At 43.4% G+C, this 24050-nt stretch overlaps 2 protein-coding genes across 5 annotated transcripts in view; one reads left to right on the forward strand and one right to left on the reverse strand.

Annotated features, from left to right (window-relative positions):
* The first annotated feature begins 3879 nt into the window (after window positions 1-3879).
* serp2 (stress-associated endoplasmic reticulum protein family member 2) lies at window positions 3880-7886 on the forward strand. The gene is made up of 3 exons (XM_014173632.2): window positions 3880-4171; window positions 6458-6530; window positions 6691-7886. The coding sequence occupies exons 1-3, from the start codon at window positions 4088-4090 to the stop codon at window positions 6729-6731; spliced, it is 198 nt and encodes a 65-aa protein (XP_014029107.1). The 5' UTR covers window positions 3880-4087; the 3' UTR covers window positions 6732-7886.
* A 1918-nt stretch (window positions 7887-9804) lies between these two features.
* Window positions 9805-24050, reverse strand: part of LOC106586529 (TSC22 domain family, member 1) — a 68376-nt gene continuing 54130 nt past the window's right edge. For 2 of the 4 annotated variants that reach the window (XM_014173921.2, XM_014173922.2), the window contains 2 exons: window positions 12914-12965; window positions 9805-11425 (listed from right to left, as the gene is read on the reverse strand). In XM_014173921.2, the coding sequence (XP_014029396.2) occupies window positions 11165-11425; window positions 12914-12965 (313 nt within the window). In that variant the 3' untranslated portion in view covers window positions 9805-11164. Of the gene's footprint in view, window positions 11426-12913; window positions 12966-13571; window positions 13921-22060; window positions 22358-24050 lie in introns of those variants that run through there. The other 2 variants (XM_014173924.2, XM_014173923.2) reach the window with 2 other exon arrangements.

The following is a 24050-nucleotide window of genomic DNA, read 5'->3' on the forward strand; positions in this document are numbered from 1 at the left end:
TTATTAAAAGAAATGATCATATACATATACACCAATCAATGTATGTATGTATTGCTGTAGCATAGTAGCTTCGTACCATCCTGATCTGGCGAGGTTAGTGGCGTAGTGGGATGCAGAGCCAGTGTGGTAGTGCGGCAGGTTGAACCCAGGACACCAAAATACTCAGATACAGAATAGAACGGCAGCAGGTAAAAGCTGGAGCTGTATGTGTCATCTCTTATTCAGCACCAGAGCAGAGTAGCACTACAGGAGCCTACCATACAGGGCCTGGGGAGAGTGGCAAGGAGAGCAGCACACAGAGACATGATGAATAAGATTTGTTCAAACAGTGCAGCAGGCAGATGCTGAGAAAGCCTTCCCTCCTTCCTGATTGCAGTGCTAGATAGGACTCTGAGAGCATCATCTAGTTGTATTTAAGATCAGTATGTTGAGTGTGTGTGTGTGTGTGTGTGTGTGTGTGTGTGTGTGTGTGTGTGTGTGTGTGTGTGTGTGTGTGTGTGTGTGTGTGTGTGTGTGTGTGTGTGTGTGTGTGTGTGTGTGTGTGTGTGTGTGTGTGTGTGTGTGTCAGACCTGGGTTTAAATACTATTTCAAATATCTCAATTACTTTCACATATAGTACATTCGAAGTAAGTATTCAGATATATTTTATTTGAAAAGACAAGTAGTTTAATAGTTTCATGTATTTGGAAATACACTTAAAAAGTATTTGAAAATACTCAAATACACTCTTATGCATTTAACCCCTGTATTTGAAAATAGTTTTTGAAATATGCATTTCAAGACACTCCAATACAATTTGGTAGACAATTTGTTTTTTTTACAAATAATCATTCAAATATTGAAATAAAAGTACTTGTTTTGGGCTGTGTATTTGAAAATACTGAAATACACAGAATACTTAAATGCAGAGAGCAAGAGAGGTAGAGAGAGAGCGAGAGAGATGGCCTGTTTAGATGTAAGTTGGATATAAACAGGTTTGAATCTAGGTCAGATATTTTCTCTGTTTCTCTCTAGAAATAAATGGTTTAGTGCAGAAGATAAAGTTGTCTTGCAGTGGAAAGGGAATTACTGTCAGGATGGGGTTGCACTGGTGCCTGGACTGTATTGTATAATAGGTTATTAGCACTGCATATAATCATTCCTAATGTAACAGTGTAGGTTCCATCCCTCTCTTCGCCCCAACCTGGGCTCGAACCAGGGACCCTTGCACACATCAACAACTGACACCCCACGAAGCATCGTTACCCATCGCGCCACAAAAGCCGCGCCCCTTGCAACGCAAGGGGAAACCCTACTTCAAGTCTCAGAGCGAGTGACGTCACTGATTGAAATGCTATTAGCGCGCACCACCGCTAACTAACTAGCCATTTCACATCGGTTACACTAACAACAGTGTATGCATGCATGTGTGTGTGTGCAGGTGTGTGCAGCTGGGATCTATGGGTCTGTGTGTGTCCACTTCTTCATAATTGTCAACTATAACAGAATACACTTCCTGTCCTGCAGGTATTTTGTTTTCTATGACAAAGAAAACATCAGAGAGTTGGCCTCATTCCATATTGTGAGATGGGTTAGAATGTGGTTAAAGCAGGCAGAGGGTAAATCAAACGTCTGACCCAGCCATGGATAAGAGATAACAAAGGCTACAGGGAACTACAGGGAGAAAGATGACACCACATAACCAGGGTTGAGTTTCTGTTTGCCCAACATACCATCATCTTCGACAATGTTCAGACTGCCATTGAGATGATTTCACGAGGCATTGACTGTCTAAGGAATGTTCTATTGTACGAGTCTGTTAGACTATGTGACAGTGTCCTACTGTCGGGTCACTTTCAGCCTCTGTACACGAGAGGAGTCATTGGTCCTCAGTGCTGCTCGAGGGGTTGCGGGTAGGCTGGGACAAGCAATATAGTGGATCCCCATAGGAGCAGGCATGAAGGACCCCAATCTCCAATCTCTCTCTCTCTGTTCACCTTCTCTGATCTCCCCTTGCTGCCTTTTCTCCTTTAACTTCCCTTGCTCCCTCCTCTACTACCCTCTCTCTCTGCCCATACCTCCTTTCCCCTGTCCCCTCCTCTCCTATTCCCCTATCGCCTTCCTCTTCCCCTGTCCCCTCCTCTTCCCCTGTCCCCCTCCTCTTTCCCTGTCCCCTGCTCTCCTCTCCTCTTTCCCTGTCCCCTGCTCTCCTCTCCTCTTCCCCTGTCCCCTGCTCTCCTCTCCTCTTTCCCTGTCCCCCTCCTCTTTCCCTGTCCCCTGCTCTCCTCTCCTCTTCCCCTGTCCCCTCCTCTTTCCCTGTCCCCCTCCTCTTTCCCTGTCCCCTGCTCTCCTCTCCTCTTTCCCTGTCCCCTGCTCTCCTCTCCTCTTCCCCTGTCCCCTGCTCTCCTCTCCTCTTCCCCTGTCCCCTCCTCTTTCCCTGTCCCCCTCCTCTTTCCCTGTCCCCTGCTCTCCTCTCCTCTTCCCCTGTCCCCTGATCTCCTCTCCTCTTCCCCTGTCCCCCTCCTCTTCCCCTGTCCCCTCCTCTTTCCCTGTCCCCCTCCTCTTTCCCTGTCCCCTGCTCTCCTCTCCTCTTTCCCTGTCCCCCTCCTCTTTCCCTGTCCCCTGTTTCTCCTCTCCTCTTTCACTGTCCCCCTTTTCTTCCCTGTGCCCTGCACTCCTCTCCTCTTCCCCTGTTCCCTTCTTTCATCTTCCCCTGTCCTCTCCTCTTCCCATCCTCTCATGTGTCCTTGGGCTGGGCTGAGAATTCCCTCCACATGGTGTAAAGCTGGTAAACTCATACAGGAGCAAGGCAGACCACACACACTCACTGAATGGTCACAATAAACACACACACATCTGTGCGTGTCAAAGCTGAGTTCTTCGTATTGGAGGTTGTTGCACTGCCCTTCAGGTTGGCTGAATATGGGTCTAGAATATAGATACTGAGGGCAAGAGGAGCCAAACTGTTGTTGCAAACGGAACTGTCTGGATTACATGTGTTTGGGCTCACAATGTTCAGTGCTGTGCAACACCAGAACAACCCAATTAGTAAAACAGAGCATGAAGTCAACATTACACACTGTGCACATACAACACACACTTCATTGGTTGAAATTACTGGAAATCTTACATACAGTAACAGACTTTTAATAGACAAAGACAATGTTATTAGACGTTTATTAATTGTATGTAAATAAAGTAAAGATAATGAAATCCATCCATGGGTTGAGCTGTTGGACCCATGGTGCTGATAAGAGTGGTTGCCTATCAACTGCATCTAGGGGTGGGCCAGCTATGTCTGAAGTCCTCCCTGCCAAGGCACAGTGCGGCTGTGAAACCCTGGTTGGCCCACCCCTAGATGCAGTTGCTAGGCAACCACTCTTATCTGCACCATGGGTCCAAGTGCAGCACTGCTGTTCTCTTCTCCTCTCTCATCTTATTCTTATTATCTCTCTCCTCTCTTTCTCTGTACTTAAGCTAATCACATTTGAAGATATGATATCATTTTGTGACTATTAGAAACCCCAGAAGCTGATAGTTATGAGTGGTGTAAGCTGTTGTAATTATAATTTATACTTTTGTCTTTAAAATAAATAAAAAACTGGTCACTCAAATGTTTCTAACCTACTTTTGCACCATTTTCTAGGCCACCACACTCAATGTCCTGTATGTAAGGTATTTGTCAGATTAACACATGGTGCTGTTTCTCCAGACATTCCAGGCATGTGCAGCACACAGACAAGACCCTGGCAACAGCTTCTGTTTGAGAAAGGTAGAAGAACTTTAGCCTACTGATTGAGTACTGGTGACAATTGAGGGTTATGCTACTGTTAAAAAGTTTCTATGGCAAATGAGAGAACTATTCATACATTCCATGTTGAAGAATAAATAGTTTGACTAACTGCTAATGGCTGGTTGGATTGAGAGGTGAGGCAGAAAAAAAAGCTCTGTACCGGATCGCGCGCGCCACGCTTCATGGAAGAGCACTTCCGCCCGCGCGCACGTCAGCAGGTGCAGAGAGCAGTGGGGGTCTTGCGGCTTCATCATCACTGCATCGAAATTACGCCGGCATATAACAATTTTACATCAATATAACATTCTCAGAAAATGGTAGCAAAACAAAGGATCCGTATGGCAAACGAAAAGCACAGCAAAAACATCACGCAGAGAGGCAACGTTGCAAAGACCCTGGTGAGGCGAAGCTTTTCTTCATGCTGTGTGTGTTCCATCATCAGACGAAAGGAGATACAAGCATGATGACACCGATTCAGTTAATCATCACTGAGAATTGCATGATTTCAATAAATGTGATCCATCCATTTGATAATGATAAATGATGGATTGTGTAGGCCTATCTGATGTTATGGTTCTAATTGGGTATCATCAAAAAACCCGCATGTTGTAGCCTATCTAATATGATTCATTTCAAACCATTCTGATCAATCACACGAAACATAAAAGCCGCAATTAATGCGTTTTCAAGCCCTTCTCCATTCATTGTAATTCATGGGCCGTTGGTTGGGTGGTTTATCAATACTGATGGCTGTATGTTATATAATGGTCGATTATCTTGAATCGGCGGTTTGCCACAGGGTTTACAGCCCGGTATTCTCCCGATCAATAAATAATGAGAGATCAATGCCACGTAGATAAAGATCGAGATTGTCGATAAGGATGATGTCATCATCTGATTGAACAGTCCATATAGAAGGCTTGAGGTTGTTGATGAACTCTATGGTCCATCTGTATCCTGACCGGGTCACAAATACACGCACAGTTTTGTATTGCTATGCTTGTAGCGACCATAGAATTCCCACCCAAAATCCTGTTTCCCCTAACCCTAAATCTAACCCTATCTCTAACTTTAACCCTAAACCTAACCCATAACCTTAATTATATTCCTAATTGTAACCCTAAACTTAACCCCTAAATCTAAAATAGCATTTTTCCTTGTGGGGACAGGCAAAATGTCCCCACTAGACTGAATTTTCCTTGTTTTACTATTCTTGTGAGGACTTCTGGTACCCACAAGGATAGTTAAACAAAAACACACACACAGATAATATAGGACAGGTAGTGATACTGATTATTATGTAACTCTGGAATTTAGGTTTCACCTCCTCTTGGGGATTGGTTACACTGGCCTGTATTAGTTTAGATAGTGTACATTAAACACTTGTATAATTGTGCTATAATAGCCTTAGGGAAATGGGAGGTGTTCATAATTTATTAAATGATCATAACTGCTGAATATAATGTTATAGTATTTGTTATAGTATTCCCAATTTATACACCGTCTAACTGATTCCTTTTTATGGCAGGCTGATTTGTTCTCTTGGTGTTCCTTAAGATGTCAGTTTTTCTTCTGACAACCTTGAATTATGAAACTATACCAGAAATCTTTACATGCCTTCAACATGACTTCATTGTGCAAGGTGACACTGAATGGAATAGCTCACTGTGGAATAGAGATTGTTTTCATTGTTTGTATTAGAATAAAGGAATACTTGGGGTTTGCGCTGTACATTCTAGATAGCTATTGTGTCATCCACAATAATAGTATAGCATAATCAGAAAGCACATGGGTGCTATCCAACTGTATTATGACATCACCCACACCAGACCACATCTTGTGGTTGTGATAGTTTATGATGGTGAGTCTCATGCTGCTGGTCTAGACAGCCAGGCAGGCTAAGGGTTTCCAGAGACATATTGTATATCATGTGTTTTTACATCAGTGGTTTGGTTTCCACTCCTGTTTTCCATAAGAACTAGATGTGTTCATAGCTGTCTGAGGGGCTACATGCTAACTCTGCAGAACTCAGTTTATTATTAGATCCAGTCTATTCTGGTGTAACTGGGTACAAAACACCCACACCGTGATGAGGACCGGGTTTAAAACAGTCAGACTGAGACTGGACTAACATGGTTTGAAACGTGTCCTATTCAGCATGTTGTTGATGTAGGCCTAAAGTTCATAACACTGTATGAAACTTCATCCAATGGATGTTTGTTCAACCTGCTTGGTCTTCCTCCACCAAGCTGTGTCCTGTAGTCGCATATTCTGCACAGTTTTGACCGCCCTTAAACAACAACTGTCCGACCTTGACCGTCATACTAACTCTGACCTTACTTCCGACCTTATGTCCGGTGTATGTGGCCAGTCGGAGGAGGATGCCTCTCAAGATTTCCTCCTTCTATAGTGGAGGTTTCCTGGCCATTGTTACACTAAACTTGCTCACTGGGGTTTAAGGCCCTATCAGGTCCTAAAATGACATATCTCTAAAACTAAAATAGTTAACTAATTAATGGAAGAACACCGATAAAAACTGTTTATTTCAGAAGGATCATGTTGTTTCCAAAGGGGTCCTAAGACAAGACATGACATAAATAGTGACATTTGGATGACATTTGACCTGTACAGTATGTCTCAGTGGTTGAACATTCTTGTTGTTTTCTCTCCCCACTCCCTCTCAGCGACCTCAGGAGGAGAAGTACCCCGTGGGGCCGTGGCTCCTGGCTCTGTTCGTCTTCGTCGTCTGTGGATCAGGTAAGGCACAAACATCCAGTGTTCAACATTCTGTTTCACATTAGCCTTGATATTACTCACCTAGGGAACATTGGTTAACCACAGAACTAAACCAATTTTAGTTTCACTTCAGTTTTCTGCTCAATTATTTTGCTTAACTGGATGCCACTTTCTCTCTAAGCCATCTTTCAGATCATCCAGAGCATCAGGATGGGAATGTGATCCAGAGGCCCCACAGACTCTCCCCACACCCGCTCATCAGACCTGAGGCTGCTCGCCACCCTACGTACCTCCCTAACACCTCCAGGAGGCCTGGAGGTCCGGACAGCTCTGTGTCCATCAGGGAAGGCCTGAGAGATGAGTGGACCACCCCCCTTCCCCCCTCGATTTTCTCGATCACATGTTTACAGAGTTCCAGACCGTGGAGATGAGAGCTTTTCTACTGACAGTCTAAACCACAACCAATGGCTGGCTCAATCTCGTACAGTGTGTTTTACACCTGCTCATATGTGTGAGTGTGAGACTGTGAGTGTATGTGTATGTGTGTGCAGTCAATGATGTGACTGGCTGCTGTGCAATACTGCTGTGTTTCTATATACACTCACCGGACAGTTTATTAGGTACACCACCTCGTTCACGAAAATGGATCGCTCCTACTGACAGTGACCATGGCTTGCTATATAAAGCAGGCAGACAGGAATCTAGACATTCAGTCACTGTTCAATTGAACGTTAGAATGAGCAAAACAATTGACCTAAGCGACTTTAAGCGAGGTATGATTGTCGGTGCCAGGCACGCCGGATCCAGCATCTCAGAAATGGCCGCCCTCCTGAGCTTTTCATGCATGACAGTGTCTAGGGTTCACCGAGAATGGTGTGACAAACAAGAAACATCCAGTCAGTGTGGGTGAAAACAGCTCGTTGATGAGAGAGGTCGTAGGAGAATGGCAAGAATCGTGCAAGCTAACAGGCGGGCCACAAACAGACAAATAATGGCACAGTTTAACAGTGGCGCGCAGAACGGCATCACGGAACGCACAACTCGTCGATCCTTGTCACGGATTGGCTATTGCAGCAGACGACCATACCGGGTTCCACTCATCTCAGCTAAAAACAAGAAGAAACGTCTCCAGTGGGCACGCCATCACCAACACTGAACAATTAAGGAGTGGAAAAACATTGTCTGGAACATGACAGCGAGTTCAGTTTACTTGATTGGCCTGCGCAGTCCCCAGACCTCAACCCAATAGAGCCTAATGGGATGAGATGGAACGGGGTTCCGACCCAGTACTAGATGGAAGTACTTAATAAACGGGCCGGTGAGTGTATATCTGTGTTGTGTGAGAACCTTTTTCAAATAAATGTGACTCATTTGGGACATGTCTGTTGTCTGCTTTCAGTTCCACTTTGGCTGCTTCTATCCCAGCGCATGTTGTGCAGATTCAGCTTGCTAACAGTGTGGTTAATTTGGGGATTCCTGGTGTGTGTGTGTACATGCATATGTGAGTGTTATATAACTTAGCACTAAAGAACCACGGCTTCATGGAATGTCAGGTGTCTTAATGTTTAAATTCCAGGTGCTAAACCGTCACGACTATTTACCAGGATTCTGTCATGTCCTTTCTCCAACATACCTGTATGACACCAGGGTTATGTCATGTCCTTTCTCCAACATACCTGTATGACACCAGGGTTATGTCATGTCCTTTCTCCAACATACCTGTATGACACCAGGGTTATGTCATGTCCTTTCTCCAACATACCTGTATGACACCAGGGTTATGTCATGTCCTTTCTCCAACATACCTGTATGACACCAGGGTTATGTCATGTCCTTTCTCCAACATACCTGTATGACACCAGGGTTATGTCATGTCCTTTCTCCAACATACCTGTATGACACCAGGGTTATGTCATGTCCTTTCTCCAACATACCTGTATGACACCAGGGTTACATCTTGTTACTCAGCCTCTCAAACTTATGTCTCCCGAAACCATCCTCTTCAAGGCAGATGCCAGCTTATCGTAATTTGAATGGAACGCTGTTCACACATTTATCCAGTGTGGTGAGTTGTGGCGTTATACAATCGCTGTTTGTTCACTTGAAGTAATGGGCGGGAGCAAGGTGCTGTTCCTGCTCAATTGGAGTGATTTGTGGACCATGTAATCTATGCAGCTGTTAACTAAGGCCGACCCTGGTGAAAAGCAGAGGAAAAACTTAACCTACAGCTTGCAGTATACAGGCAGTGAGTGCTCTGTTGCTGTCTGTTTCATATGTTCTCTTTTCAGTGTACAGTAGGATGATGTGGCCCCAGACACTGAACTAAGGTTAGTTTTACATTTCCCCTCCATAATGGTTAAGGTTGAGACTAAGGTTAAAATGCTGCCTACTTCTGCTGACAGCCCTGGCACAGCAGTGTTGAAGCATGCTACAGAATGAGGACAGATAGAGACTCTGCAATAAGTAATCAGCAGACACACAGGTCTGATTGTTACAACAGTAACCCACAGCAAAGGTCTGTCTGCTGAACACCATGAGGTCAATGCTCGGCCTGGCATTTCTCTGCCTCGGGGAGATGGAGAACGCGAACACTGCCTGGCCCTTTCCTACACAGATCCCTGTGTGCATTTCCTATCCTATATAAACAGGTTTTTCCTAACTCACCCCTGAAACACAGGACATAACATAACCATGGCACATTGTTTTATTTTGTATTTATTTTATTTCACCTTTATTTAACCAGGTAGGCTAGTTGAGAACAAGTTCTCATTTGCAACTGCGACCTGGCCAAGATAAAGCATAGCAATTCGACACATACAACACAGAGTTACACATGGAATAAACAAAACATACAGTCAATAATACAGTAGAACAAAAGAAAACAAAAAGTATATATACAGTGAGTGCAAATATGTGTCAAAGCTCATCTAGCAGCCCAGCTATAACATGCCTCCAATCCTACAAGTTGAGATGCAGCCAGCTGAACTGAAGCATGCCAATAGCCTATGTGACTAGAAACAAGGTGGAGGAGACTACCATTGGACCGCAGGGGAGAGAAGAAATGGCAATCAGGGACCAGGTGCTGGTTTGTTATTTACATAAACATATGGTATCCATACAACCAGTAGGCCAAGGAGGACCACCAGTTCATCCACAAGACCTCAACTTTTGTTCACTTGGCAGGTCAGCACTAAGGAAGAAGTTGATGTTAAATGGCCTATAGGTTAAGGTTAATTATTTAAACTACAGAAGTAAATCAAGACTAAAGTTAACATGAAGAGGCATGAACAAGTTCATTATTCCTTTAACATTTTTATTGAAAGTTGTGAAGTGAAACTGTCAAGTGTAATTGTGTTATGTATGTTTACAATACCTCATCTGGTTTGAGGAAACATGCACGGAACATGAGATACAACTTATACATAGAATGCAAAAAATCCATTTCAGTTTTTCTTTATGATATTCAGAGTAACGTGTTTGTTATGTTTAAGAGCTGATCATCCGAAAGTACTTTACTGTCAAAAAATGAAAACAAAAGAAATTTACTTCAAATAATTTCAAGTGAATGATGGTTTACAGTAGGCGTTAATGTTGCAGCCGAAGATATGGATACTGGATATTTGTCAGTTAAATAACCTCCACAGCGCTCTATTGTCCTGAATTACAGCATTAAAAAGACAGCACATATCTTCAGACCAGTCCATTACTAGGCCTAGATCACTCACCATTTGTACTTCACCTAAATAGCATCTTGTCTTCTCTCCTTGTCACTATATTACACAGTACTTACACTAAATATACAGAAATATACACAATGTAGAAAGCCCATCAACTCCTCTTTGAAAATGCAGCTTAGCCAAACATTTCAGCCCGTGCTCCTTTACATGAGAAGAGAAGCCGCCATGATAGGTTTAACAGGGCGCAAGGCTGAGGGGTTCAAATTAAAATAATAAAATAATCATCATCATCTCTTTTAATAAGCAAGTGTAGGCTACTATACTCCATTCAATCCCAGTTTAAATGATGTCCATGGAAATGTTGTCGTGTTCTCCCTTCAGATCTCCTCCCCCTCCTCCGCTCCACTCGCCAAATGCCAGATGGGGACCATCACACCATGATAATCCTCTGATTTTTCACGTTGTCACCATGAGAGGTGCTCCATTCTCTGTCTGTCTCTCTTTAGCGCGCAGGCAGAAGAGAACCGCTGTATTTATTTACATTATCAGGACTCTCTCCCTCCATCGTTACCAGTGAAGTCGACATCACTTGAAATCCATTGACACAGACACAGTAACTAAGTCATGTCCACTTTTTGTTGGTTTTGTTATTCTTAGACAATCTTGGGTTTTTTCTCTCCTAAGTCCATGAATTTTTTGGCAATGTTCATTCTCCTATAACAGCCCCTTTCCCTCCTCTCCTAGGCAGATTGTCTTTGATAGTGTTTTTAATAGTCTTGAAACGATGACACCACCCATCGCCGCTCTCAAAGTTAAATATGTGCAAATTCTTGTCTTAACAGCGTAGCCCCGTGCAATGAAGGCCTGGTTGTTCTGCAGCGTTAGAACAGGAGTCTGTCTGAGGACTGTCAAGTCAGTCAGGTCCTGGTTGGTTGATAGACTTTCTCATCTACCCCTCTCCTGGGGTAGGAGGTGATGCTACGCAGAGGGTCCAGAGTTGTGTGATGGTTGGGTCGGGGGTAGGGTTGGTGCCTGGGCTGGAGGCTTTGTGGAGGTGGGAGGGGAGCCTGTCTGGGTCTGGGCCTGGAACTGAGCCATCTGCTCTGGACTGGCCAGGGTCTTCAGAAGGCTGTTCTCCTGCTCAAGCTGGGAGTTCCTTTCAATCAGCTCCTTGATCTGCTCCTTCAGAACCTCCACTTCCTCCCTCACTGCGTACATCAGGTGGCTCTTCACCAGGTCCTAAAGGGACAGAGAGATGAACAAACACAGAGACTTTAATGTCTAGTTTTTTTTAACATGACAATTAAATATATCATATGAAAGAAGACAAAGATAGTGTTTCGCATAGTCATTTCACCCCTACCTACCTCGACTAGCCTGTACCCCCCACACATTGACTCAGTATCGGTACCCCCTGTATATAGCCTCGTTATAGTTATTGTGTTACTTTTTATTATTTTTTACATTAGTTTATTTGGCAAATATTTAACTCTTCTTGAACTGCACTGTTGGTTAAGGGCTTGTAAGTAAGCGTTTCCCGGTAAGGTCTACACATGTATTCAGCGCATGTGACAAATCAAGTTTGATTTGAAATGACATACAAAACAATGTTAAGTTTATGTGTTCTGTTTTTTAAATGACCATGCATATACATTATTCTCTTGATGCAATCATAATAATGTATGCATAGCATTACTACTGCTGTCTGTGGGAATTACTATTACTATGTAATACATGTTTATTATTGTAGCTAGCTTCTGTTTGTTTTAATATAAGAAGTGGGTCTGATATTAAACACATAACCTGTTTGAGCATATGGTTAAAATCAAGACAAAGATTCTGTAGATTCTGGGCCAAATATTCCCAGGGTCTAAAACTCCCCTTCCTCTACAGCCAGGGCCGAGGACGCAACGTCACCAAACAGACAAAATGGCCGGCCCACATACACGTTTTAGCCAATCAGAGCCTGAGATATTTATATCCTATATCCAGGCGTCAAATATTTTCTGTTTGCCTAGCAACAAAGGGAAGCACAGTATGGCGCGAGTGAGAGAACGTCCTTAGCGGGCAGGGATCCAGAGACAATAAAACAGAATACTGAGGAAATGAAAAAAAAATCCTGCACGCACGCTCATCTCGTTTTCCTTGTGCCAACTCAAATAAATGGTAGCTTCAGGTAGAAATCGAAACAGTGTTTTACAGAAGTGGATAGTACACATTACATAAATGTACATATGGCCCATGTGCTACCATGGTAATGTGGATGCGAAATTGCATGTAATTTTGATACGACTTTGCGTGATGACAAACCTGGCTAACGTCTAGGCCCCCATAAATACACTTTGGCAAACGAAATATTACATTGACGTCAAGGCGCATAATAACACAATATGCTGCCTCATTGTTGCCTGAGCATCAAGCTATTCTCGATCTATGTAACAGCGCCAAATTAAATAGGTTACAAATTAACGTGCAAATCGAAAGTGATCCGAGATTTTTCAAATCCAGTAGCGTTTAGAAAGACAATCAGCAAAAGGCTGTATGTTGCGTGACTTCCCAGTTCTCGCTCGTTACGTGGTTATGTAATCCATTCATTGCGCTAACTGAAGCAACCTTTTCATTTAACTGATCATTCTCCGAATGCATTCTTCGAAATAAGTTATATTCGCATTTGATTTCTGTAGTATAGTTTGCAGATAAAGTGAGTTTTAGATTGCATAAACTTACCATAGCCTGTTCAATTTTGTTGTCTATGGCCACCACACTGGCTCCTGACGAACTGCAAGAATGAAAAGAACAGAAGTATTAATACACTGCATCGGTAAGAATGAATGAAAGCAAGTACTGTCGATGTTGCAGGTCTAACACCAGTCATTTCAATACAATGAAATACAGTATAAATATCCTTATACAGGTGACATCACTTCGACTGAAGACCATTCTAGAGCCAAGTGTTCAGGGTGTACTGAGTAGACCGCAGACCATATTCCTCTCAAATGCCACAAATAAGCCGTACATGTTCTATTACTGTCATCAATGTAAATCAACTAATGTTCTTTTACGGTCTTCAATGTAAATCAACTAAGGGGGTTAGCTACATCATTTCCTGGGCCAGCAATAAGCAAAGACATCCTAGTGTTGCCCCATCACGACAAGTGCATTTTCTCTCACTGAGCCCAATCAAAATGGCAGCCTCAGCATTAACGTCATACAAAGGCATTTGGCTATACTTTTATTTTAATAATCAAGTTCTCTATAATACATAGACTCAGTGTTGTATGATCAGTGTATAAAGCAGAGCTTCTTTTGGGAATACAGAAAGAATATTAGCCGCCAGCAATAGGCATCCTCCTTGCAGCACAATGTCATCGTAAAATATATTTACCTATTGTCGAGCCTTACAGGTGAACTATCCGTGTTCAGTAACGAAGATAAAAACGAGATAGAAAAATTCCTTAACTGGCAAACACCGAGATCCATCGCCACTGTTGTATAGTACGGACTATTCATGCTATATCACAGATATAAAACAAGCTTTAAGCAACGAAAACTCCTCTTTCGACGATTATCGTGTATCACAAATCACATTCTCTAGTTCCGTGGTTCGGAAAGGCGTTAGCAGGCACTTTGTGTCTCTTCAGAAAAGCCTCGTATCCCGGGAAGCCTGAACATCCATCTACCGCTGCAGCACAAAGAATCTCCAAGGTCAGCTCATCTCCGCTCCGCTGAAAATCTGCAGCCCGGGGACATTTGCATAATGCATCTAAGAAAAACAGCGCTCCGATGCACCCGATTGGTGGCGGGATACTAATATTTGCATAATCTATGTAGGAAACGCCCCTACCTGCGGCTCAGCTGATTTTATTTTCATAAATTATTTAGAGGATGCACCCTCTGCCGAAACTGGGAAAAACCGGATGAGATGGTGAGGAACACTACAGTATTTCAAAGACACAAAGAAGGGACATGTTTACTTGTCGAGAATCAGGCTACCAAGAATTGTCCGAATACCAGGAATTATAGACGAGAAATGGACAATGAAAACTGATGTATTTGGTACATTTACAACTACCAAAATGACTAAACGCGATGAAAGTGTATATTATGAACAAAAACTAATCAATCATTCACACAATAGAAAATAACCTTTCAAGATCGTTGTAGATCCAAAAACAACTGAACATATATGAATTGTATACAAGTTCTGCACGTCAACATACCGCCCCCTGGCGGTTACTATGAGCACAACGGTTACTATGAGCACAGCCCCACACAAGGATAACACTCCAGTCCACACAGGGTTTACTCACACCATTTGAGAATACCCAATTACAACAAGTAAACAAATGCATTCAGAACTCCTCCAACACGTTTTTGTATATGTGCCAGGGACACAGGCCCCTCAAACCATAGATGAGTCAGAGACTAACCCAATTCACTTGAAATGCTCCTTGCACCATGCCTCTATTTTAGATAGAGAAACATTGCTCATTTTATTAGTGCTCCAGAAATTAGAAGAACTGTTGTGTGTCAGTCTCACCAAAAAACGAATTTTAGCCACAAAAGACCTATTGACTGTAAGCAAAACACTAAGGAGTGGGTAAGTGAATTGACAGGTAAGATTGATAATAACATGTACTTGTTTTGTTAATGTCCTCATGAAAATAATGTTAGAAAAATCAAATCAGAGACCGTAGACCAGTGTTAACCAAACCTCCTCGAGTACCCTCAGCCAGCATTTGATGTATTCCAGAACTAGCACAGCTGATTCAAATGGTCACCTAATCATCAAGCCTCATTAGTTAAATCAGCTGAGGAGAGGTTTGGGAAACACTGCTGTAGACTATCCATCAAGAGTCCTTGACTTGTCTACACTAAGTCAGACATTTACCTGCCCTGTGCCCTACACACCTTACGACAACCATTACTGGAGATATTGGGCTTTTCCTACTCATGCCATGGCAAAACAAGATAACATTACCACCCATTCTATCAAAGACAGCACAAACACACCATCAGACCCAGAGCATGGATTCTACTGATCACTTCCTCATATTTACAGACTCAGAAACTATACTATAGGCTAGTGCCTGGTGAGGTGGCTTCTCCCTGACCCAAAGCTACACCTCTGAAATAAGAGCTGTAAGAACCTTTAGATGTTTTGATTCTGAGGTAGGAGATATCCATCAACTTAATTAAGGGGTTCATTTTATATAGCACTTTCTATTGTATGGGGCAAAGAAACACACCATATCCATTATCTGTGTGTAGCAAGAAACTGGGTGATGCCATGGCAGCCATTTTGCACCAGAGATAAGCTCATCACACATCAGCCATCACAGGCTGATATCTGTTCAGTGCTGCTGAAACATTGGCATCTGAACTATACCAAACTATAGCTTGAAATCAAAGAAATATACTTTCTCTTGTTATACAACTTCAGTACTTGGATGTACAGAATACACATGGACACATGCCTTGCTTGTCACAGAAGACACCGTAAAGGCCTAAAGGTTGTCTTTTATGGTGATCCATCTACAGTAACTGTCAGTAAAATAGCCTAGAGTTAGACAAAAAAACCAGCTTCTGTTCATTTGCATAAAAGTTTTGGCTCCACATGCGCAGGCTTGCCTCAGGGAGCTAGAATCTGTGAATATGGACTTGATGTTCCAGGGTAGAGAGGATTGCTGATTCTCCTTATGAGGACTTCTGAACAACAAGTCCCTAAAATAGGCCTAAAGCTATGAGAGCACAGTTTATTTCACAAGACAGGACTTAGGGAGGGTTTCATTCTTGTTGAAATCCAGAACATTAACCATAGAGATCCTTGTTTCTATTTTAATTTTAATGCAAACCAAACCATAACACGACAAGGATGTGGATGAGTATCCTGGTTGGCCTACTATGTGCAGCAGACAAAGCCTTCACACATACAGGGGATTGAGTGTTGCTGTCTCAGTACTTCTGGGGGAAGAATGGAAGTGTGGAACACTCATCCACATATCCAAGACATCATATACACACAGATCTCAAACACACCCTAAACACAACTCAAAAACAGACATTACCCCTACACGCAACCATAACACTCTTCACACACTGATTTCATTCACACAACTCGACCCACCCCACATCTTACATTCCACACACAGACACATATGACAGAAATCTGACCCCCGCTGTGTACAGGCTGTGTGCTGAGCTGGGGTGATTTATGCATGTGCCCTCTTTTACACACCCTACCTGGGAGGAAATGAGGGAGAGAGGATGGGTGGGATACCTGGGAGCAAAGGAAGAAAGGTGGGCACTGTTGAAGAATGTCTTAATCCTGCCAGCAGGGTGTAGAGATTAATACCAAACAGAGAGTTAGAGACACACTAGAGCCTTACACACTAAGAAAAATAGAACACGAAGTAGGGGTGTGTGGTTTCATAGGAAAGACAAAAAGGCTGTGTTTGGGCATGCACAGAGGTGGTCCAATATCACCGCATGATATTAAAATCCGATACAAAAATACAAAAAATTTTAGTATTTCATTTAACCTTTATTTATGTAACTAGGCAGGTCAGTTAAGAACAAATTCTTATTTACAATGACGGCCTACCCCGGTCAAACCCTAACCCGGACGAAGCTGGGCCAATTGTGCGCCGCCCTATGGGACTCCCAATCACAGGCGGTTGTGACACAGCCTGGAATCGAACCAGGGTCTGTAGTGACGGCTCTAGCACTGAGATGCCGTGCCATAGACCGCTGCGCCACTTGGGAGCGCATTAACGATAAACAGAAAATAGGCTACTACATAGTAATTAAGGCCACCCTTTCATCCAGTTATTCACAGATCTATCAGTCATAGGAAAGGCATCCATCTTTACACACAATTCACAGAAAGTTATCTAGTTCTGCAGAACTTGGGTTGGTGTTAGTATGAGGTTCAAACATAGCCCAGTGCTCAGTACAGAGTCCATCCAATAGTAACAGTGAATACATTGAGTGTACAAACATTAGGAACACCTTGCTAATATTGAGTTGCACACCCTTTTGCCCTCAGACTGGCCTCAATTTGTCAGGGCATGGACTCTACAAGGTGTCGAAAGCATTCCATAGGGAGGCTGGCCCATATTGAGTCCAATGCTTCCCACAGTTGTGTCAAGTTGGCTGGATGTCCTTTGGGTGGTGGACCATTCAATCAAATGCAGTAGATGTCACAAAGTGGTATACAGAAACCCATCCTAAAATCCCCAACAGCAAGCAATGCAGATGTAGAAGCACAGTGGCTAGGAAAAACTCCCTAGAAAGGCAGGAACCTAGGAAGAAACCTAGAGAGTAGCTAGGCTCTGACTGTGCCGGGTGGAGATTTATAACGGTACATGGCCATTAAGGACAGATTTTTCTAAGATGACCAGCAAGGGCAAATAATAATCACAGTTGTTGTAGAGGGTGCAAGGTCAGTACATCAGGAGTAAATGTCACTTGGCTTTTCATAGCCGGGCATTCAGAGGTTGAAATGGCAGGTGCGGTAGAGTGTTGAAAACAGCATTCTTGATACACACAGGAAACTTTTGAAATGGAAAAACCCAGCAGCGTTGCAGTTCTTGACACACTCAAACTAGTGCACCTGGCACCTACTACCATACCTCGTTCAAAGGCACTTAAATATTTTGTCTTACCCAATCACCCTCTGAATGGCGCACATACACAATCCATGTCTCAATTGTCTAATCCTTATTTAACCAGTCTCCTCCCCTTCATCTACACTGACTGAAGTGGATTTAACAGGTGACAATAAGTCATCATAGGTTGACCAGGTGAAAGCTATGTCATGGAAAGAGAAGGTGTTCCTGATGTTTTCTACACTTCCTGTCCTCTTTGCCTGGAGGTGTCTTTAACCTATTAGACAGACCCAAATATACACCTGGGAAGAGCACAACCTAACCTCAGTCTACCTAAACACACACAACACGGTAACACTGCGACCAAAGCTACTTAGCCCTGAGCTATACTGGGCTCCATTCATAAAGCACCCAGGGTCATAGTGGGACAGGCTTTCAGGAAGCTGCGCTTAACCAATGTTCTGTTCTGTTCCTTCTCAGTGTCACTGACCTGTACGTACGCAGCCAATGACAAGCAGCATATTGCTGAGGTCGGAGGTCACTATCTGGCATAATGGAAAGGTTAGAAGCACAGTATTTTCCAATCACAGAAGTGATTTATCAACCCCACCCTTAACCCAAACCCTAAATAAAAACAAATTCTAATAAAAAAATAAGTAGTTAATGTACATGGGCCATTCTGGCTCGGACCCAGGTATTTGAGCACCAATTCTGACAATACTGCTTCTTTTGTCCATTCGATATGTGATTTACTGATAAGCAGTTTCTGGGATGATGGCATGGAGTATGGGCTCAATAGGTAGATGTAGAGATTCCCTAAACACAGATCTAAGATAAGCTCTATTAAAAGCTCCATGTAGCCTAACATTTTGACCACTATGTAGCAGGGCCTTTAGTGCCATATGGCTGCATATTGCATAGTTAGGTTGGAGACCTACTGAAGTCAGTGATTCTCTGATCCCAATCCCACACTAATATCAGGACAAACACTCACCTACATCATGCATGCACCAACCACATACTGACCAATGCCATGCAATCAGCATGCAACCTCAACACAACCATCACACAACTAAACTGACAAATGAAGTGACACACTTTAAAGTAGTATTACTACTACACTAGGCCTATAGGCATTACCGACACTGTGTTGTATGCCTCGAGTAAATCTGAGCTGAAATTCTTTTTGACCCTATTCCGTTAAAACAGAAAGAGCCTATGCGCATGTTGTAATCAAAATTCTAATTTTAATTGGCGCATTTCAAACTGCCCTTTTGTGATGTGCAGCCGGGAACTATGTATGTATGATGGCGAGTGGTAGGGTCGATAAACCAGTAGGCTTCTCCATCTCCGTTTAACCATTTAAGGTCGATGCCCACCCGGAAATATAATTTGCATAATAATAAACAAATCCCCATAAAAATGTGTCAGTTTAAGCTAGAGATATGCTTTTTTTGCATTGGCTGGGTCACAATCCACCGCTTCCACCTATGTAATACTTCCGAATCTGCGGTGAACGGTGACAGAGCTAGAACGGCGTTTGTCAGACCATGAAACATCCCGAAAATCTGTCTTCTCACAAAATCGTCTGTAGTGTCCGAGCGGTTTGGCTCTACAAACCCCAAAAGCGTCTTGGGACTCGTCTGAAGTCGGTACAGCCGATCTGCCAACTTCTGTCTGTAGCATCCGAACAGTTTTGGCTAGACACTAATAAGACCCCTCTGTGTAAAGGTAAAACTCTCACGAACATGCTTTGTTCTACGACGCCCACAGGTCTCACAAAACTCGCCTGAAGGTCCCCCAGTACCAGTCGAAAAAATTGAAGTATATATGGAAACTTCAAGGAGTCTTAAAATTCAAAATCAATTAGCAAAATTATTATTGGTATGACCTTCTTAAACCAATTCCATATAGCTAAGTAGTAACTAGTCGTCGACTGATTAATCGGAATGGCCGATTAATTAGAGCCGATTTCAAGTTTTCATAACAATCGGTAATCGGCATTTTTGGACGCCGATTATGACTGATTATATTGCAATCCACCAGGAGACGGCGTGGCAGGCTGACCACCTGTTACGCGAGTGCAGGCAGCAAGGAGCCATGGTAAAGTTGCTAGCTAGCATTAAACTTATTTACAAAAAAAAAAATCTATCTTAACATAATCACTAGTTAACTACACATGGTTGATGATATTACTAGTTTAACTAGCTTGTCCTGCGTTGCATATAATCAATGCGGTGCCTGAAATTGTGTCACTTCTCTTGCGTTCAGTGTAAGCAGTCAGGGTATATGCAGCAGTTTGGGGTCGCCTGGCTCGTTGCGAACTGTGTGAAGACCATTTTTTCCTAACAAAGACCATCATTCATTTTCCAGAATTTTACATAATTATGACATAACATTGAAGGTTGTGCAATGCAACAGCAATATTTAGACTTAGGGTTGCCAACGACGGTTCCGTATTTCACTGGAAGAATAAACGTTTTGTTTTCGAAATTATAGTTTCCGGATTTGACCATATTAATGACCTAAGGCTCGTATTTCTGTGTTTATTATATTACAATTAAGTCTATAATTTGATATTTGATAGAGCAGTCTGAGCGGTGGTAGGCAGCAGCAGGCTCGTAAGCATTCATTCAAACCGCACTTTCCTCCATTTACCAGCAGCGTTTCGCAATGCTTGAAGCACAGCGCTGTTTATGACTTCAAGCCTATCAACTCCCGAGATTAGGCTGGCAATGAAATAGTGCCTATAAGAACATCGAATAGTCAAAGGTCTATGAAATACAAATGGTAGAGAGAGAAATACATAGCATTCTGCAGCGATATAGCAGTCTGTAGCGTGGGCAAAAAGTTGCACCCCCAAAGTACTTTCCGCAGCTATGCTTGCTACTGTAGCTAGCTAGCTTCTTTGCAATGATTTGATGCAGTCAAGACAGGCACTACCAGATGGTATGATAGATTACCTATGGCATCAACAAGTTTGTCTAACTAGCACGAGTCGGTTTGGCTACTTTCGCTATCTTCCTCTGTGCCACACACAGCCTGTCACACACACCGGCCCTTGCACCTCTCTTGCCCTTCCCCCACCCTTCTGCTAAAACGAGTGCAGCGCACCAGCTTTCTCAAGTCACGCGATCAGGTCTCCATTGACATTTTAAAATTACGTTTTTATGGAAAAATAACATATTTAGACTATTCGGATGTCTGAAAAAACATTCATATTCTGAAATCACTTCAAATGCCCATCTCTACACTTAACACCAATCGTCAGACCAATCATTAGGCTGACCAAGACAAAAGAAAGACAATGCAGCTTAGTGCATCCCTTCCTTGGCTTGTTTCCAGACTCCTGTACAGTAAGAGCAGACATACAGTCTATACCTCTTCAACTACAGTATTAAGACACTAACCCTGTTAGCAGGCATGGTAGGGGAGGACTAGGTCGGTATAGTCAACAGTAGACTAGCTCCAGTAAGGGGGGACTAGGTCGGTATAGTCAACAGTAGACTAGCTCCAGTAAGGGGGGACTAGGTCGGTATAGTCAACAGTAGACTAGCTCCAGTAAGGGGGGACTAGCTCCAGTAAGGGGGGACTAGGTCGGTATAGTCAACAGTAGACTAGCTCCAGTAAGGGGGGACTAGGTCAGTATAGTCAACAGTAGACTAGCTCCAGTAAGGGGGGACTAGGTCGGTATAGTCAACAGTAGACTAGCTCCAGGAAGGGGGGACTAGGTCAGTATTGTCAACAGTAGACTAGCTCCAGTAAGGGGGGACTAGTTCAGTATAGTCAACAGTAGACTAGCTCCAGTAAGGGGGGACTAGGTCGGTATAGTCAACAGTAGACTAGCTCCAGTAAGGGGGGACTAGTTCAGTATAGTCAACAGTAGACTAGCTCCAGTAAGGGGGGACTAGGTCGGTATAGTCAACAGTAGACTAGCTCCAGTAAGGGGGGACTAGGTCGGTATAGTCAACAGTAGACTAGCTCCAGTAAGGGGGGACTAGGTCGGTATAGTCAACAGTAGACTAGCTCCAGTAAGGGGGGACTAGTTCAGTATAGTCAACAGTAGACTAGCTCCAGTAAGGGGGGACTAGGTCGGTATAGTCAACAGTAGACTAGCTCCAGTAAGGGGGGACTAGGTCGGTATAGTCAACAGTAGACTAGCTCCAGTAAGGGGGGACTAGGTCGGTATAGTCAACAGTAGACTAGCTCCAGGAAAGGAGGACAAGGTCGATATTGTCTATTTCCAGTTTCAGTCTTAGTTTACCTCTTGAGGTGCTGCTCCAGTTCCCAGAACAGCAGCTTCATGGCCATCTCGTCCTGGCCTTGCACCCGTACCACCCGCTCTCTCATCGGGCTGTCTGTTCACTCTCCTCCAGTAGAATCAGAAATTCCTATTTTCTAGTCCCTCGCACCCTTTCTTTTTATGTTCTCTGAGTCCCACCGGAGTGTGGAGAGCATTGGTAGAGATGAGGGGACAAGCCAGGGCTGCGTGTGTCAGTTGGTGTGTGTGTCAATCCTCTGCATGCGTCTCCAAGGCAGGAGAACTAGCGACTGATTGCACAAAAACAAGTGTAGGGCAGACGTGACATCACAGCACTGCAAGGTCATGTGACCTAGTGTTACATAAAAGCATCAACACAGATTAGCTTCTGCCTTGATGAGCACCGCTTCTCCTCCTCTCCCTGGTGAGCCCTCTCCCTCCAGAATGGGGTACATTTGGAGCCCTCTGTGTTTAGGACAGACCCCTGACACCCCCCCACCCCTTATCTAAGGCAGGGAGTCTGGCCCCTGTATTTGAGCCAGGTCTTTTCCCGTCACTTCTCATCAGTAGGGTGGGCTAACAGTGGGCTTAACACCTGCACGCACAGAACGAGTACAACACACACGACTGCAGACTGTCAGCCAGCAGCCTGGGTTAGGGGAACACCACAGGCAAGGACAAAGCAGGGGGGGCTTACCTGTTGGTCACATGTCCAACTGTGGCAGTTTAGCCTAAAGAACACTGACCTGACCCATGATGAGACATTAAATCATACACAACTGACCACATACTTCATGCTCTATCCAATAACTTATATTGATTACGACACCTTTAGGGCTACAAGTGCTCTGATTGTTTGGTAAATTCAAGTGAACGGTTATGGAGGACTAGTGAGGCCCACAGATGGTGATTTGGTGGAAAATAATGTTGTAGAACATCATACTGTATTTTTATTGTTAATAGTTCTCCTAATTATGCCTGGCCAAATTAACCCTGAGGGGATTGATCCAGTCATATTGTATTTGTTTGGGAAATTTGGGAAACAGCGGGTTAAAGATGCTGCCCCTGTCCTTTCAGTCTAATCCCTACCATATATAATAGCCTACTTATTACACAACTCCCAGTTTATAAATAGCAAGTCTTAACATTCACTGTCTGATGGTGATTCCATGTAGGTCTATTTTACAAATATCCCCCAGTTTATACTGTCATATCACCAATGGGACATCTAGGCTCATTTCCATAGCCCAAAAATGCAGACTATCCTGGAAGTTTCAAGCCTGGATAGGACAACTATGGATGGAGTAATTCACTGTGGCAAAATGATGAGTAGCCATTTTGGCATTACGTTGTGGCGTGAGAGAGGTAGAAAGGGAGAGGGTGAGAGGTGCCATTTGAACATTTGGGCTGACAGCAGCAGGTCAAACAACAGAGCCGAGTCCTGCTCTCTCCGGCTCTCACCAGGGGAGAATGGACCAGATGCACCACCTCAGCATGTTGCTCTGTCTCAGAGAGCGACAGATAGGAATTGCCAGGGACCTCACGATATGTATTGCAATTCTCACGATTCTATATCTATTGAGATTCGATACTGCAATTCTATTGTGATTTGATGTTCCAAACATATTGCTCTCTATATGTCTGCTGCAGAGACGAGAGAGCATGATAAAATTAGTTGATCATTCATGGAAATAAAAAGTGCTGAAAACATGTTGGCCCACTATTTAAAAAAAGATGGAGAACAAGCTATGATAAATACCAGAGTTTTGATGTAGGTACACCCTACTAGCATTCGATAATTCTACCTAGTGAAAAAAACAAGTATGGAGTCAAGTATCGATATAATATCATCCAAAATAATACTGTGATAGGTTACTGTATAGTTTCCCCCTCCCCCCATCACTAAACATCATGTGGTCAACTGGATCCAATACATCTTGATAGGTTCAGATAGAGCTTTACAGTGCACCATTCAACAAGTATGCTCAAACAT

Source organism: Salmo salar, chromosome ssa25, assembly GCF_905237065.1.
Source record: "Salmo salar chromosome ssa25, Ssal_v3.1, whole genome shotgun sequence".
In the NCBI taxonomy this organism is placed as follows: Eukaryota; Metazoa; Chordata; class Actinopteri; order Salmoniformes; family Salmonidae; genus Salmo; species Salmo salar.